The 19,259-nt window shown below is 37.9% G+C and overlaps 1 protein-coding gene across 1 annotated transcript in view; it reads right to left on the reverse strand.

Annotated features, from left to right (window-relative positions):
• Positions 1–19,259, reverse strand: part of LOC306668461 (uncharacterized protein) — a 61,902-nt gene that overhangs the window by 11,983 nt on the left and 30,660 nt on the right. The window contains exons 5-7 of the mRNA XM_079151853.1: positions 18,659–19,246; positions 18,102–18,229; positions 15,004–15,124 (exon numbers count right to left, since the gene is read on the reverse strand). Coding sequence (XP_079007979.1) covers positions 15,004–15,124; positions 18,102–18,229; positions 18,659–18,776 — 367 coding nt within the window. The 5' untranslated portion in view covers positions 18,777–19,246. The remainder of the gene's footprint in view (positions 1–15,003; positions 15,125–18,101; positions 18,230–18,658; positions 19,247–19,259) is intronic.

The raw sequence follows: 19,259 nt of genomic DNA on the forward strand, positions 1-19,259 counted from the left end.
CCACTACTAAAAGCCATTTGAGAATAAGAAATATTTTAAAAGGAGCATATAAAATATAAGCACAAACAAAGACAAAAAATGAGCAGGTCACATAGGATACATAGGCTGTTTTCCTATCATGAATAATGTTAGTTTTTTTTTTGCTCTGAGATGAAAAACCCAAACATTGAAGATGTAAAGATAATAGATTAGGCTGGGATATAGTTCAGTGGAGAGCACTTGTCTAGCATGTGTGAGCTTTTGAGTTTCAATTAAAAAACACAATAAATAAACACAATAGATCTTTCTCACTTAAGTAAATGACAAAGTAAACTCCATATTCTAACCTGGAAAAAGACTGAGGAGAAACATGCCAAACCTAACACAAACGTCTGAGAGCTGTCATTGGACAGAATTAGCTGTAATAAGGTCACTTCAGATTTAAAAGGAAAAGAAACTCACTTCCTGTGGGAGGGGTGATGGATAAGGAGGCTGATGGAATAACACTCCTCTGTAACAACCATGGGAGCTGTTGAAAAGCTAATTAAAAGATGCTTCCCCAGAAAACATACACATGTGCAAAATTCTGCCTAGTTTCATATTCATTGAACCCCTAAAGCCCAAACAGATCCCAGTGACCAATACCTGTCCAGTCAACTAACTGCTGTGGATATAAATCCCTTTTTCCTTTCTACTTTCTCTTGGTTTTGAATAATTTTTTGACTTATTTTTTCTATAGTCTGTCATTCTCTAAGCAATAAGAACCAAAGCTCATCTGAGATGATCTGAATCTCATCTTGAACAGAAGACTGTGGCAGCCAGGAGAGGATTTTTCCAGCCTATAGAAGGAGAGGACTTTGGAAAGGAGGATGTTTGAACATTGTCAAGAGAGCCTCCAGAAGCTAAAAGATGCAAAGGTGACAACAGTGGAAGCATTTCCTAGAAACAGTAACTTTAACCAAGGAGCAAGTGCTGCAAACAGGCTGGGACTATGCACACACCTCCTTATCTGTTCACAGGGGAAGGACCATGCATACAACTAGGGAATAGGCAGCTTGTCTGTCCCCAGGCTGGTAGTGTCTTCTACAGAATGAGTGATGGAACTACTATTATTTTTACGAAAATTTGAGAATTGCTTACTGTCAGATGGTTTGCTGACTCCAAACCTAACAATCCAAATGCAATTTTCCCCCAATTCTGCTAAAATACATTTGTTCATATTTTTTCATATAGTCAACAAATATTGATGGAAACTATGCATCTAGTACTATTCTAGGAGTGGGGACAGCCAGAGAATAAACAAAGTTCATCTCAGAGTGTAAGTCCTCATGGAAGTAAAAACACACAAGCTGTACAAACATACAATGTCCAGAGTTGATAAGACCAAAGCAAAGACGGTGGGTATCAGGGACCCCAGAGAGTACAGGGCAGGGTCAGAGAAGGTCTCACATATGATCTTGAAGGGAGGGAGGGAGCCCTGAGGACATCTGCGGGAATGGTATCTCAGGTAGAAGAAAGGACTAGAAGCAGAAGCATGCTTGGTGTGTTGGCCCACGTGTGTAGAAGCCAGTGTGAACAGTAAAGTGCATGGGAGGTCCACAGGAGATGGGGCAGAGTGAGCAGCCTATATTAGTTGGAGCCCAAGGACTGCTAAAACTGGCTTGTATTCCAAGGAAAATGGGAGCCACAAGAGGATGCTGCCCAGAAGAGGCATGCGATCCCATTTACAATGAAGGAGTCTCTCTGGGTCCTGCATGGAAAGTAGATTATGGGGAATGAGAAGGTTAAGAGATGACTGTAGTATTGCATGCAGGAGATGATGGTGACTCTAGTAAAACACCAAAGGATTGAACTGTTCAATTCTGGGTCTATATTGAAGGCAGATAAAAGGAAGACAGAACTTGACGATGGAATGGATGCAGGGTGGAAGAAAAAGAAATAAAGGTGACTGAGTTTCCTGGCCTAAGTAACCAGAAAGAGAAGGGAACGTTAAGGGAGAAGATGTATGGGGGTAGGGCAGTAGAGCAGAGCTTTGAACACTCTACATCCATTGACAGTCAAGGAGAAAGGTGTCTCTAACTGAATGGCATGGACTGGGATAGAGATGGGAATTTAGGAGCGGTCAGCCTCTGGGTAATCAAAGACACTGGACTGGACAAGTTATATATTGGACAAGATATATTAGGATATAGAAGTGAAGGCCTAGAGAGGGCTTTACCAGCCTGTAGGAGGCAGCCTGCCTGCTGCAATGTTGAAAGATCAGGTTACTAAAGAGAAATCAGCAAAGGAGATGTACAAAAAAGAACTGAGAGGGAGTACTGACTGTCTTAAAGCCAGGCAGGGAAACCATATAAAGGAGGAATCAAGTGTTATCAGACAAATGCTGCTGACAGGGCGCAGGAACTAGGACTAAGGATTTGCCACTAGACTAAGCAATGTGGGGCTGCCTGGTAAGCTCGGGAAGGGCTATTCTAGATGAGGGGATAGAGGGAAACCTAATTTAAGCTTCCCATTTTTGTTTTGTCTTCCTTGGCTTTGGTCAACAGGACAGAGTCTCCCTGTTGTAGAGACAGGAATGCTTAATGGGGATGCTTTACTAAAGATGGGCTTTGACTTTTGTCTTCCTGAGGCTAGATACCATATGGTTAAAGCTAAGAATTCAGGGCCAGGAAGTCCTGTGAATAAACTCCAGTTCTAGCACTTAGTAGATGCAGAACCTTGGGCAAGTAACTTCTCCTTCCTAAGGCTCGGTTCCCTAAACTCTGAACAAAGACCCTAATATCTATCATAGAACTGGGATGAAGAGGAAATAAGATCATTTTCTGCTTGGTACAGTGCCTGATATATATATCTCTTCTAGAAATCATGGCACTGGTGCTGCTATTACTATTGCCCCACGTCAGGCAAGGCTCAAGCAACCACAAATGCCATCACAGAAACACAAGAGGAGCCCATGGGCCAGGATGGAACAGAGAATAACGCTTCCTTCTGCAACCCCAGCTCTGCTCTACTTCTAAGCTCTGAAAACACCCCCATATTATATGTTGTCCTGACACATCCTTAGGGAAGTTACTGATGAGTTTCAAAGCTCTCAGGTGTTTTTAACTCTCTATCATGCCTCCTCCATGGAATCCTTCAATTACCCTAGGGCAGTGATTCTCAACTGGGGGCAATTCTGCAACCCCCACGCAATAGTGAGGCAATGTGAGGAGACATTCTGTCACAGTGGGTGGTTGTTATTGGCACACAGTGGGCAGAATCCAGGGATGTTGCTAAATATCCCATAGGACAGCCCTCTACCCTATCCACAATAAAGAATTATCCAGGGCTGTGGGTATAGCATTTGCCTAGTATGTATGAGGTCCTGGGTTCTATCCTCAGCACAATAAAGAAAGAAAAGAAAAGAAAAAAAAATTATTTGGCCCAAATTGTTTGTAGTATCAAAGTTGAGAAATCCTATTTTAAGGCCTATATGCCCTGCAAGAGAAGATTCATACAGGAATAGTTCATTTTATCACTTTCAAGAAAAGGACATTTTCCAAATAAGTGATAATTATCTATCTCCCCTCTTAAAAGGACCAAAACATAACAGGTATATTTTGAAAAACATTTTGACAACATGGATTAGTACTCCTGCTGCCATCATGTGCCCTTAATTTCCTATCTATAATCTGGGGTATTACTGACTGACCTGTAACCAAACTTGTAGGAACTCAATAAATAGTTTCTTGCTGGTTGAGGGCCTCTTATTATATTAGGTTCTTCTGAAACCTTTTTGCTTCCTTCAGCTCTTAGGTAAATACAATGTCACCAAACATGGTCCAATATTTATTTACAGTGACTCACTGTGTCTTTGTTTCAGAAAGTAACCTTGAAGACAGTGGGAAGTTGAATTTTCAATTCTCTTTGGTATATATCCAAAAACAACTAGCTTTCTGGCTTAACTCTTGCTTTTCTGAGAAGATAAGAATTCTTAACTTTTAAACACATAGAAAAAAATGGCTTTAAAACTTGGCTACTAAAACTCAGCTTGATTCAATGGGAAAATGGCATAAAAATTGGTTTCTTAGATGTTTCCCATATATAATCCAGTGCTATGACCAAATGATTAACACTGTACTTACTAAGTTCTTGCACTTGCTATATTTGCATTATATTTTCCTAACTCCATTTTATTGTTGGAGTATTGGTTTTGCTTTCCACTGACATCAGGTTTCCTCCCCTTAACTTGTTGCTTCTAATAGACCTTTCCAGGGTATAAAACACACCAGCCTGCTGCTTGCTATTCCTGGTGCTCACAGGCCTTTGGTCTCAAGTCCTGGGGCTACTTTACATAGTTTAGGTTGCTGAAGTGAGTTCTCCAGGATAAAGCCCTCTTTGATCCCAAATGATTTCTAAGAAGTAGAGAATTAGAAACACAACAAAATGGAGAAGGGTAAGCCATGCCTGCCTGAGTGAAAGGAGGAGAAGCTACTTTTCTCAGGGTTCGGCACTGTCCTTTAGCCCTTTGCTTTTCAAACGGAACATGGGCAAGGATGGGTGTAGCTGTGAGGTGAAGTCAGAGCCACACCCAGATCTGAGCAAATCCAAAGCTATGGAAATTGTGATGGTTATTAACATTTCCATTCTAGCAGCCAGATAAGAAATTCAATAGCTGGGCCTTTATAAGCAAACAAAGCAGATCAAGGCATTTCACTGGAGGTTGATCTTTATGGCTGCTTTCTTCCTTCTAGAGGTTTCCAGGATCACTCCAACCTAATCTAGAGGTAAGTCCTATGGTGCTTTACCCAGAGCATATATTTTCTTAACAACTCACTGGGCTTGTTATCCAGAGTAGAAGTCTCCATTACCTATCAAAGTTCACCATTTCCTTTTTATAAGCAGGTATCCACCCCTATCTTAAGAGTTGCAGGAACCAGGAAAAGGGGGAAAGAATTCCAACTGACTTCGTTCCTTGTGGTAAGTACATCTGGGGAGGAAGGCATTCAATGTCTGCAATGGGTGACCTTTTAGGTTCCTTCTTCTACTGAGATCCTTGGATGCTAGAGTTCAAGGGAAGGTCTCTGGCAGGAAGTAAATCTGCAGTGAGCACCAGCTTATACCTCCTGTATCTTAAGAGTCACATTTTCTGTTCCCTTCTATAATTGCAAATTTGGCACCATGCTGTGATTTGAGAGGTGCTAAATACATCTGTTGGCTGGGAAAACAATGAAGTTGGACCCACTTAGTAGAAGAGAGCACAAGAGTCCAAAGTGCCAAAAGACACAGTGGCAGGTATGGGAGATATAAAAGGTCTAATACTGGTTCATGTGGTATCCTTCCCTTGGTTGGATGCTCCCTTTTCCCAAGCACCTCCTAATACAATACCCACATCCAGCTGGATCAACAATTATCTAAAAGTGTGACCACCTGGCTCCATGTTCCAAAACTGTGGCAAAGGAGCTATGCCTGCCTGTGTAGGACGCTGGCCAGCTGGGCAGCCAGGGCAGGAGGAAGGCAGGAATCTTGGAGTGCAAGAGCTCTTCTACTACAAAGACCACCTCAAACCACTTGTGCTGGAAAATGGCAAAGTCATCCATGCCTGCAGCGTGCCAGATAGCAGTGGGTTGCTGCATGGCCACTAAGAAAAGCAGAGGGAAGAGAAGGATCCCTCAGCAGATGCTGATTTCTCACTGATGCATGCTACAACATGGATGAACTTTGGAAACATGTTAAGTAAAAGAAGCCAGACAAAAAGGGCCTCGTACCACATGACTCCATACATATAAAACGTCAAGAATAGGCAAATCTTTAGACAGAAAGCCTATTAGTGGTTGCCCAGGGTATGGGAGGAGGAGGTTTCCTGGAAGTGACTGCTAAAGGAGAATTTCCTTTCCTTTTGTGGGGGATGAAAATAAGTCTGGAACTAGATAGAAGTGGTGGTTGTGCATGCACTAAATGTACCAAAATGTACCAAATACCCCTTAAAATGCCTAATTTCATGTAATATGAACTTTACTTCAATTTGAAAAATAGTTTATTCAATTTGAAACCCATGACTTCAGAGACTATAATGATAACCTCCCCCACCCTCACTTCAATTCAAAAATAAAATAGGTATTTACTGGTCAAACTTAGAATTTAAGAGAAAAAGTGTTGACAACTCCAACAGAGAACACGGGGAATATACCCTTTGAATCACCTCTTTAAAAGCCCCCTGTTCCTGCTGATGGTTAAGAATCATAGCCCCTGGGACAGGAGTCCCCTGTATTTCTCCTTTGCTAGAAAAGCAATAAAGTTTCTTTTTCCTTTTTCTTTTTCTCAAAACTGTGTCCTTATTATTGGATTGGCACTGGGGATAAGGACTGAGCTTTTGGCAATAAATTTGGCACCCCAAGTAGGACCTGAGATCAGCCCCAGGTCCAGCTTTCTTGGGTAGGCCTAGCTCTCCAAGGAACCCCACTTCCATGCTGAGGATGCAAGATGGTTGAACTTGTTGAGAGCCAACTGCAGGAGAGTTAGGAGACAGGTGAGTTTGCCTCAGGTCCAACCACAGGAGCTTGTTCCTGTGAGTAAAGGGAGGGAAAGGGACTATCCCAGCAGCTGATGAAGTTCCTTTGGCTTTGGGGAATTCCTGCCTTCTCTCCCTGAAAAGTGCATCATGGTCCACTCTGAGAAAAAGGAAACTGAACTCAGTAAAGTTGTGACACTCTTGGCCATCTGTTAAGTCCTCCAGTGTGCATGCTGAGACCCTTGATTCCACACATCTTGTTCCTCTTCGTGGGAACATCTGGTCCCTCTTTCTGGAGACATCTGTGGCACCACTGGTATAGAAGTCAAGGTTAAGTGGGCCTCAAGAACCAAGGAATATTTACTTCCTTCTGGTCTGTTCTAGGTTCTCATCTGTAGGCTTTGGGTTTGAGAATTCCTTCTGGTTGTCTCTGTGTTTTTGTTTTGTTTGTATCTGTTACTGCCCCTTTTAAGACATGGCCAATACTGCACTGATCCTCAAGATAGTCTCTTGGGAAAGATCTTGCCTGGTCAATTTAAAGGTTCCTGTCTGTCAGTCATGGTTTTGGGTCTCCTCTCTGGTTGTCTGTCTCTGTGTTTCTTTTTTGCAATCTTGCAATTGGAGTTGGTCTGTCAGAGGTAAAGTAAGTGGAAGAAATTTGTACATGCAGGTTTGTCTGTTTTAAAGTTTCCCATCTGTCAGCCCTAGTTTCGGTGATACTTTCTTGTCTTTTTGTATCTGTTACTGGCCCTTTATGATATGGGCCATGCTGTCTTAATCTTACCGGTAATCTCTTGAGCAGAGAGATCTTGGCTTAATGGGCCACCTATGGGTATAAGCCTGTCCAAGAGAAAGATGGTTTACTGTAACACAATCTGCCTTTTGAATGGTTTTTCTGGATTATTATACAGTCTTGATGTTGAAGCTGACCTATCAGGGGTACAGTATATGAAAGAGATTCTGTATGTACAGGCGTTTATGCAATTGCATGATAAGGGGTTTGAACAGTGAGGAACTAAATTGAAGATGCCAAAACGCACTGTCTCTGATGTGCAAGGAGAGCAGGACACCAGAAGAAAGGGTTAAGAAAGATTCATATCTTTTAAACCCAGTGCTGGCACTCCCAGCACCGCTTCTCAGCCTGGTCCCAGGTAGCCATAGATCATCTCACTGAGAGTCAAGGACACCAGCCCTAAGCTGGAAAAAAAAAAAGCTCCCAGAAAAGCTGCCTTGGCTGTAGAAAGATGGCCAAAGAGAACCTGGCTTCTCTCCTGCCTTTCATCCCCTTTGCCCATGTTGCTGGCCACAAAGAATGTGGCAGAAAGTTCCAGAACTGTCTGTTTATGACCTGGGGACAGGAATAGTCTCCCCTTTTGAGATCTGACAGGACATCCCATTTGTCATGGGATATTCATCACTGGGGCAAAGCAATTCTTGCTATAACAGTATCTTATCAAACTAAATGCCTGGAGAGACTGGAAGAATAAGCAACTATACCCAGAAAAGAAACAAAGGCTAACTCATGTTCTGTTGGCAGCCTCTGCAAAGGGATCTTCAAGGAAGCCTAAAGAAAAGGATGAAAAAGGGCCTCCTCCACTGAATATCAATATGCCCAGTGTAAGAAAAAGGTCCAAAAGAGATTCTGGGTACAATTTACAGTGGGGAACTTACTTAAATTGATGGCATTGTGATAATAATAAGGGAGAGAGGTCAGGCTCAAACATAGCCTGTGCTCCAATCCCTTGAATGCAACCTTAGAGAAAAAAGATTATGGCATATTTTTTTTTATTTTTTTATACACCAGATTATCTGATCTGGTGTATAATGAAATTTGTTGTGTAAATTAAATGCACAGATAACAGTCATAAGGATTGTTTCAGAATATGAATTTAAGAAATTTAAGAGTCTGAAACCAGAAAAGATAAAAAAAGTTATAGGTAAGAAAATATATTTTAGCATAGAAAATTAGAAGGTGAAAAGGATATTTCTGGATGAGAAAGTATTTTGTTCGGTAAAATAATATTCTTGTGCTAAAGTCCAAGATAAAAGAGGCCAAAACTAAGGATATAAATAAGCTGTGAATGTCTAAGTAAGTTGTAGAAGGTTTGTGAAACATAAATCTCAAAAAGTGTGTTTGTGATTAAATTGGTTATAATTAGCACAAATATACTGATATGAAGCAAAGTCTGAAACACTGATCTGCTCTTATCAAGACGATTCCCTTGTATCTGTTAAGTTTTATTACTTAGGGAAACTAAGACTTAAAGGAACTAGGGTTTGTACATGTTTTAAAGTCTTAAATGATTACTTTGTAACTGGTTAGAAAAAGAACTATTATTTTAGGTTATAACAATACAGTTGACTTGATTATGTATACATCTGAGAACTATATCTATCTGAGTCTTGTCTAAATGTTATGTAAAAGTTCGTAAAATAAAAGTTTATCTAGGCTTACTGGCAAGGTAACCAATAAGTGCTTTCTTTTATTTATTGTATCTGACATAGAAAGACCATACTGTCATTGGAAGACTTGTCTTATATCTGTTTGCTTTGAATTCAATTATGACCATTAACACTGTTTCCTAAATGTATGACAGACTTAAGGGTATCCTTTGATTTTTGGTTAGTACTGCTAACCCATGCAGACCTGTGATTATTGTTATCATACACTATGGATTCTAAATTGTACTTTAAAAGTTAAGCTTAGTTAAATGTAAAGCTTAGGAGAAAGCACTTTACCAAGTTGGTGTTCTCCAAATTAAAATTATCTATAACCATAGTCTCCTTCAGATTTATATAGAAGTAACAAATTTGGTTGGTATTTTTTCATATCATTTGATGTTTTATAGCTGGATAAAAGTAACCTGTTGTCAGTAAGTCGTATAGGGCTGGGTTGTGACTCAGTGGCAGAATGCTTGCCTAGCATGTGCGAGGCACAGGGTTTGATTCTCAGCACCACATGCAAATAAATGAATAAAATAAAGGTCCATTGCCAACTAAAAAATGTTTTTTAAAAAGTTATATATATATATATATGTTATATATATAATTTTGTGTTACTCTTTACACTGGAATAGGAATTTAAATGCATTTTGGAAGATAATAAGGAGAATCTGATCTGTTTAAAGGTGACATTGTAAAACAGGAAGCATTTTGCCATTTTTTCCAAAAAAAAGAAAGTTAAAAACGCTTTTTTAACTTCATGTTCACACAGACAAGATTAAAAAAAAAAAAGGAACCTCTCCATGTAAAAATGCCTAACACATAGAACAAGGATGAAATTTGAAAAGCCTCAAGAGAAAAACATTAGGTCATTTTAAAGGCAAGTCTATCAGAGTGACTTCTAATTTCTCAGCACAAACACTGAAAGCCAGGACTGCTTGGAATAATATATTTGTTCTAAATTCTGAAAGAAAATAATTGTCAACTATGACTGTTATATCCAACAAAGATATTCTTCAAAATCAAAAGGGAAATAAAACCTTCCAAGATAAGTAGAAACTAAAAGAATTCATGATTAAGAAACCAGCACTACAGAACTTACCTAAAGAAATACTCCACACAGAAGAAGTAAAAAATAAACCCAAGAGCAAAATGAACAACTCTAAATGGAAGAGTAGATAAGCAAATGAGAAACAGGACCACATTAAACATTATAAATAAATCGAAATGTCAGGACTCTCCATAATAATACTAAAAGTAAATAATCTCAACTCTCTAATTAAAAGACTCAGGTTAGCAGAATGGATTAAAAAACAAGACCCAACTATGTATTGTTTGCAAGAGACATACCTTACAGGCAAAGATAGTCACAGCCTGAAAGTGAGATGATGGAAATTGATATACTATGTGAATAGAACCTGAAAACAAGCAGGAGTAGCTACTCATATATCTGAAAAAGTAAACTTCAAATCAAAATTAATCAAAAGAGACCAAGAAGATTACTTCACACTGGTAAAGGAACAAAAAGATAAAATAATAATAAATATTTATGCCCTGAACATGGTGCAACTAATTAATTATATAAAAGGGACACAACTCATATTGAAGTCTCGGACCCTAGTCCGATAATACTGGGTGATTTCAATATATGTCTCTTACCATTAGACAGGTCATCCAGACATCAACTCAGTAAAGATTCATTGAACATAAAAAATATTATAAATCAAAGGGACTTTAACACACATCTATAGAAGATATCCCAACAAGAGTTGAATACATTTTCTTCTCAATAGCTTATGGAACCTGCTCCAAAACAGGTGATATTTTTGACCACAAAGCAACTCTTGGTAAATATAAAAAAAATTGATACAATTCCTTATCAGATCATAATGGAATGAAATTAGAAATCAACACAATAAAACCCTACAGAAACTATATAAACACATGGTGATAGAACAATACACTTTTGAATGATGAATGGGTGATAGAAGTAGTCAAGGAAGACATTAAAAATTCTTAGACTGAAATGAGAGTAGCGATACAATGTAACATTATCACTGGGATGAAGGTAGTTCTAAGAGGAAAGGTTATAGCCTTTCCTACATGAGAGTGTCTACAAGAGAAAATCAGAAATATCTCAAATAAACAACTAATTATGTAGCTCAATGCCTTTAAAAAAAAAGAATAAGCCAATTCCAATATTAGTAGAAGGAAGGAAATAATTATGATCAGAGCCAAAAATCAGTGAGATTTTGAGAATAAAAAACAATACAAATGATCAATAAAACATAGTATTGTTTCTTTAAAAAAAATCAAAGGAGACTGATAAGCTCAAAGCCAAACTTAAAAAAAGAGAGAAGACTCAAATTAATAAAATTAGAGATGAAAAAGGAGAAAGTGACACCACAGACAGCACAGAAATCCAGCACATCATTAAGAAATATTGAATGAAATATATCTACATCTATGTCTGTATCTATACCTATATCTATATCTATATCTATATCTATATCTATATCTATATCTATATCTATATATTTGGAGGTAGACACGGGAAGTGAACTCAAGGGCACCTGACCACTGAGCCACACCCTCAGTCATATTTTGTATTTTATTTAGAGACAGGGTCTCACTGAGTTGCTTAGTGCCTTGCTTTTGCTGAGGCTTACCTTGAACTTGTGATCTTCCTGCTTCAGCCTCCTGAGCTGCTGGGATTATAGGTGTACACCACCGCACCTGGTGAAAATTTACATTTTGAAAATTTATACTCTAGTAAATTGGAAAAGCTAGAAAAATTGGATACGTTTCTAGATACATATGGTATGCCAAAATTAAATCAAGAGGACATAGATTATCTGAACACATCAAAAACTGTAATGAGATAGAGGTAGTAACAAAAAGCTTTTCAACAATGAAAATCCCAAATGAATTCTCAGCTGAATTTGATCAGACTTTTAAAGAACTAATGCCAATATTCTTCAAATTATTCTATGAAATAGGAAGGGATGGAACACTTCTAAATTCATTCTATGAAGTCAGTATTATACTCATCCCAAAATCAGATAAAGACACATCAAGGAAAGAAAACTACAATCAATATCCCTGATGAACTCAGACACAAAAATACTTAATATTAGCAAGTACATATTAAGTACTTAGTATTAGCAAGTACATATTAAGAAGATTGTACATCATGACCAAATTGGTTTTATTCTAGAGATGCAAGGATGTGTAATATATTCAAGTCAATTAATATAATTCATCATATGAACAGAATTAAAGACAAAAATCACTTAGTTATCTTAATAGACGACTAGAAGGCCTTTAGCAAAATCCAGCATCCATTCATGATAAAAATATTGAAGAAACTAGGGATAGAAGGAACCTATGTCGATTTCATATAGGCTACATATGAAAAACCTGAAGCTAGTCTCATAGTAAACGGAGAAGAACTGAAAGCATTTCCCTTAAAATCTAGAACAAGACAAGGATTTCCACTCTCGCCACTCCTATTTAATAGAGTGCTAGAAAGTCTACCTAGAGCAATTAGGCAAGAGAAAGAAATAAAAGGGATAAAAATAAGAAAGGAAAAAAGTCAAATGAGCACTGTTTGCAGATGACATGATCTTATACCTAGATCTAAAAAACTCCATCAAAAGACTGCTAGAGCTAATAAACAAATTTGGCAAAATAGCAGGTGACAAAATCAACATACAAAAATCAATAGCTTTCCTATATACCAACAATGAGCCTGCTGATAAAGAAATCAGGAAAACATCTGCATTCATGCTATCTTCGAAGAAAATAAAATACCTAGGAACAAATCCAGTCAAGGAGGTGATAGACCTCTACAATGAAAACTATAGAACACTGAAGAAAGAAATTGAAGAAGGCCTCAGAAGATGGAAAGACCTCCCAGGTTCATGGATAGGCATAATTATTATTGATAAAATGCCCATACTACCAAAAGCAATATCTAGACTGAATGCAATTCCTGTCAAAATGCCAATGACACTTTTCACAGAACCAGAAGGAAAAAAAAAAAGTACTAAAATTCATTTATAAGAAGAAAAAACCCAGAACAGCCAAAGCAATTCTAAGCCAAAAAAGCAATGCTGGAGGCATCACAATATCTGACTTCAAATCATACTACAGAGCTATAGTAACAAAGACTCCATGGTACCGGCATAAAAACACAGAGACCAATGGTACAGAATAGAAGACATATAGATAAATCCACACATCTATATTCATCTGATCCTTGATAAAGGGTGGAAAAAAATATACTGAAGAAAAGACAGCACTTTTAACAAATGGTACTGGTACAACTGGTTATCCATATACAGAAGGATGAAACTAGACCCTTATCTCTTACTTTGTACGAAGGTCAACTCAAAATGGATCAAAGCCCTAGGAATTAGACAAGAAAGTATGCAATTCCCAGAATAAAATATAGGACCAATACTCCAGCAAATAGGCACAGGCAACAAATTTCTCAATAGGACACTAAAGCTCAAGAAATAATATCAAGAGTTAATAAATGGAATGACATCAAATTAAAAAGCTTCTATACTGCAAGAAAAACAATTAGGAATGCAAAGTGACAACCCACAGAATGGGAGAAAAATCTTTGGAAGCTACTCTTCTGACTGAGGATTAATAACTAGAATATATAAAAAATTAAAAGAAACTTTACCCCAAAAAACCAAATAACTGTATTAATAAATGGGTAAATGAACTAAACAGACACTTCTCAAAAGAAGAAATACAAATGGCCAACAAATACATGAAAGAAAGTACAACATCATTAGAAGTTAGGAAATATATCAGAACTATACTGAGATTTCATCTCACTGTCAGAATGGCAGTCATCAAGAATGCAAATAATAATAAATGCTGTAAAGGATGCAGAGATAAAGGAACACTTTTACACTGCTAGGGACTGTAAATTATTACAATCACTATGAAATCAGCATGCAACTTTCTCCAAAGACTAGGCATGGACCACCATATGACATAGCTATACTACTCCTTGGTATTTATCCTGAAGAATTAATGTCAGGCTGGAGTTGTGGCTCAGTGGTAGAGCAATTGCCTAGCATGTATGAGGTACTGGGTTCGATTCTCAGCACCACATATAAATAAATGAATTAAATAAACATCTGTCAACATCTTAAAAAAACCCCACAAAACAACAACAAAAAAAAACCTTAAAAAAAAAGAATTAATGTCATCATATTATAATCATAATGTGTATACCCAAATTTATAGCTGCACAATTCACAACAGCCGAACTGGAACCAGCCTAGAAGTTCATCAATGGATGAATGGATAAGGTAAATGTGGTATATTTACACAATGGAATTTTATTCAGCCATAAAGAAAAAGGAAATTATGATATTTACAGGAAAATGGATAGAACTAGAGAATATTATGTTAAACAAAAGAAGTCAAACTCAGAAAGTCAAGAAAAAGACTCAGAAAGTCTTTTCTCTCATAATATGGAAGCTACAGAGGAAAAGGGAAAAGAAAGGTTGGGGGGCAGTGGGGATCTCATGAAAATCAAAAGGAGATCCAGTAGAGGCAAAGTACCAGAGGTTGGCAGGTGGTTTGAGAGGAGGTAAGTGCTGGGGAGTGACATTGGCCCAACTGGTTATATTTTGTGCATGTATGAACAGAATGTTTGTAGCAAATCCCATCTTTATGTCTAACTATAATGTGCCAATAAAAACGTGGAAAGATGGGCTAGGGTTGTGGCTCAGTGGTAGAGCGCTTGCCTGGTATGTGTGAGGCACTGGGTTCGAGCCTCAGCACCACATATAAATAAATGAATAGAATAAAGGTCTATCAACATCTAAAAAATATTAAAAAAAAACGTGGAAAGAAAACAAATGGATATAAACCTAAAGAGAAAAAAAAAATAAAAAGAAAGAAATCCTTGTCACTCTCGTTATGCTTAAGTACAAATGCTCAAGGAAGTAGACAGATTTGTCAAATCAGAATACAAAGTCACACATAAAGCTCAAGAAGCTCTGTCACGTCAAATAGCAAGTCATGAGGAAAAACGTGCCCCTTTGGGCAACTGCATTTACCGAGACTGTGACCTCTGTCAGGTTCTTTGTGCATTACTGTCTTGTAGAAAGAGAAATTGTAGATGAGGGTTTTGCAGGTTTCACCGGATATGTGCATGATGAGCTGCTCTTCCATCATTTTCTAGAAAAGACAATAAAACTCTGAAATTCCTACACAGGGAGACCTCAGAGTAGTAGTCCTTAGTTTTGCAATGGAATCAAGGGAGTGATAGGCACACTGAGGAAACTCTACCCTCCACCCACCTACAAGATTGTGCTGTTACAAAAAAATCAAATCAAAGTGGGTCAAAGACTTAGGTATTAGACCAGACACTTTGCAACTGCAAGAAGAAAACAGAGATCCAACACTCCATCATCCTGGTGTAGAAGCTGACTTTCTTAACAAGATCCCTAAAGCTCAAAAATAAAACCAAAAATCAATTAAGTAGTATGGCATCAAATTAGATGTTTCCTTTTGCACAGCAAAGGAAATGATTAATAAGAGTGTGAAAAGAGAGCCTCCACAATGGGAAAAAAAATCTTTGCCCCCTATTCATCTGACAAGGAATTTATATCCAAAATGTATGAAGAACTCAAAAAGTTTACATCAAACAAACCAATCAATAAAAGGGTAGAAAAAAAAAACCCAAAACAACAACAAAACAAACAAACAAACAAAAAAACTAAATGGATGTTTCTCAAAAGAAGAACCACAAATGACCAATAAACATATGCAAATATGTACAACATCTCTAGCAATGAGGGAAATGTAGGTCAAAACTACACTAAGATTTCATCTTGGTTCAGTGAGATGGCAATTATCAAGAATACAAGTAATAAATGCTGGTGAGGATGTGAGACAAAATGTACACTCATACGTTGTTGGTAGGACTGCAAATTAACACAACTGTTGTGGAAAACAGCGTGGAGATTCTTGAAAAAACTAAGAACAGAACCACCATATGACCCAGCTATCTCCAAAAGACACTAAAATCAGCACACTATAGGGATACAGTCACTTCAATGTTTATAGCAGCACAATTCACAATAGTCAAATTATGGAATCAGCCCAGATGCCCATCAATAGACGAATGGATTAAGAAAATGTGGAATATATACACAATGGATTATTAGCTATAAAGAATAAAATTATGGCATTTTTCTGGTAAATGAAAAGAACTGGAGAACAACATACTAAGAGAAATACACTAGTCTCAGAAAATCAAGGGTAGAATGTTTTTCTCTTGGATACAGTAGAGCAAAATGAAGGGAAAATAGGGGGGTATCAGATATCGTAAAGATATACAGAAGATCTGTGGATTAGAAGAGGGAGATCTCTTGAGAGGGAGGGAGAGGGGATGGAAAAGGATATGTAGAATGATTTTAATGAAATCATGTTATGTGCATGTATAAATCTACCACAGTGAATTCTACCTTTGTGTATATTTATAAAGCAGCAATTAAAAGTAAATAAATAAATGAGTTAAAGGAAGACCAGCAGAGGAGACTAGGACGTGGAAGGGAGGGAAAGGATGGGGCTTGTGAAATGAAATGGAGTAAATAAAATTCCATGCATACATGATTTTGTCAAATGAACCCAACTGTTATGTATAAATATAATGCATTAATAAAAGAGAAAAATCTGCTATACAAAAGATTATACTGTGTTAAATGTTGTGCCTGGTGTAAGTTATATCAAAATGTAAATGCATATTATATTATCAAATATTTCAGACATACAGAAAAGTATAAAGAAAATACAAATAGAACATCATCAAGTTTTATCAAATTTAACATTTATTATACAGCAGTCCCCTTCTGAGAGGGGTATGGTCTAAGACCCCTAAAGCACTTCTCTCTTTCCAGAAATAAGTGGCTAGGGTAATATTCTCCAGAATGTTTAAAAAATATTAAGTAGAAACATATTGACACAAGAAAGGTTATTGAGGATTTTAAGTTTTTTAAAAAAAGGGCATGATACTCTATAATTTTATAAATTATTTTTCATCAACATCATGTTTCTGTCATTTATCCTTGTTGATACATATACCTCCAGTTCATTTCATTTTAACTGTTGTAGTAGTATTTCATTGTATGAACAAGGAAATAGTATTCTCAGGGAGATGGGAGAATATGAAGTTTTTAGGGAAAGGCTATGAAAAATAGCACATTGAGACCATCAAAGAGAGAACTAAGGATCACATGTTAATTCAAATCATTTACTGATTTTTACATTTCAGTGATAACAATCAGCTGCTCAACTATCACTTTCTACAAGAAACCTCCATATGGACAGGAATGTGTGAACCAGCTCAGTCAACTTCACCTCGCCCTTTTCTCTCCTCTCATGTTTAGTTCCAATTCTCAACAGTATAAGTAAATTCAGCAAGTCTGTGATACACAAAAGGACAACAAGGGATGGCACCTCTCTAAGCAGGGCACAAATGAGATGAAGACAGGTTCTTCACTCTGGCATGCTAAGGGCTCTGATAAAGTAGTACACACAACCTCAAGGCCCTGAAACAGAGCCTTAAATTCAGACTCAAATCTTGAATAAGTAGAAATTAGTATTCTCAGGGAGGAACTAGTATTCTCAGGGAGATGGGGCTTAAGTTGAGGAGAAGAATGTTCTCCTAAAATCTTTCACAGAAATTACTCTGAAGTTCAAAAGTGCAGATTCCTTCTTGAATATTTCAGTTCAGACAATAAATTCTGCTAGATTTTCAAGTTGAGGTAAAGTGTATTTCAAGCAAAACCTGAAAGCTTGTTTGGATCTTCTAGCAGGGGAGTGCAGTGACTTGTATACCCTTAATCAAAGAACAGTCCTCTTCAAAATGAGGGAGGAAGGGGACACCTGCCTAGCCAGCTCAACCCTGGTGATCAATGGGGTGACAGATGTTGCAGCCACTTCACTCTCCCAGTCCTGAGTCTCTTCTGAGTCCAAGAGTCTGGACAAATGGCTGTCACTGCAAGAATACCTTCAAAGACAGAGAACTGGACTCCTCCAAATGTAGCCTATTTCCACTAGTGAGTTCCTTATCATGAAATGAAATCTGCTGTCTATAATTTTCAGTCACTGGTCCTTATTTTGCCTGTTATGTCATTTTTGGTCTTCTTACCTTTAGCCTAAACATCCCCAATCCCTCAATGAGGAAGCAGAGAGAGTACTTCCTATGTACTGGGAAGTCCTTCCAATCTTCTCCATGGTCACAGCCAAAAGCCAGCCAGGCTTGCCAGGGTTGTGGGCCTGGGAAAAGACAGAGAGTAGAGAAATGCAGAACTAAACTGATCATCACCTCTACTGGCCAAAATGAACATGCTGCATTGGATGAGGTAGAGGTAAAACCAAGATAGAATTTATGACATTAAGGAAACCGAGTGACTGCTGGCAGGGGGCAGCCAAGTAAGTACCAAAGAGAACCTTCCGCTTTTAGGGAAAGGAGTGCAAAAGTCAAATTTCTAAGATCTTTACCCAAAAACTGCAGAGTCAGCATAGTGAGGCAACAAGAACAGGCTAGGCAGAATTGTTCTAAAACAAACAGCGGGAAGGAAATAAGAAGAACATTTTCCCAAAATTAAAAACATTAAAATCCAGGGCATATTACTCCATAAATATGTACAATTATATGATATGCTGATTAAAAATTAAAAAAAATATTTAAAGCTGAGTGCACACCTGTAATCCCAGGTACTCGGTTCAAGACCAGACTGGGCAAATTAGCAAGATCCTGCCTCAAAATATCAAATGAAAAGGGCTGTGGATATAGTTCAGTGGTAGAGTATTTGCCTGGCATGCACGAGACCCTGGATTCAATCCCTAGTACTGCAAATAAATAAACAAACACATACAATCATAAAATAATATATATTTTTTAAAGTAGGGGTGTTTGCTCAAGTAAATACGGTATGGGCAGCTTCTTTTCCTGCTGGATACTCAGGAAAAGAACAGTCATGTTTAGCCACAATGAGTGACTTAGTCACTGTATATTCGTTTTCTTACTGATTGCATGCTATCCTCATGCCAGCCTCATGCCATGGGTGCTGTGGTGAGCGAGAGAGACTTGGTCTGGACCCCCTTCCTGCAGCCCTGTAATTAGGCATAGACATTTCTATATCTCTGAGGGAACTCCCAGCTATCCTGAGGAAGGCAGGACAAGATCACTAGCCCTATCACATAGGCGTGGGTAAGCAATGATTCACCCGAGGTCCCACATAAGAGACTGTGGCAGAGTCACAGTTTCAAAAAACCAAAGGCTGAATTTCTCTCTGATATGTAG

This window comes from Sciurus vulgaris (genome assembly GCF_902686455.1).
Source record: "Sciurus vulgaris genome assembly, chromosome: 8".
In the NCBI taxonomy this organism is placed as follows: domain Eukaryota; kingdom Metazoa; phylum Chordata; class Mammalia; order Rodentia; family Sciuridae; genus Sciurus; species Sciurus vulgaris.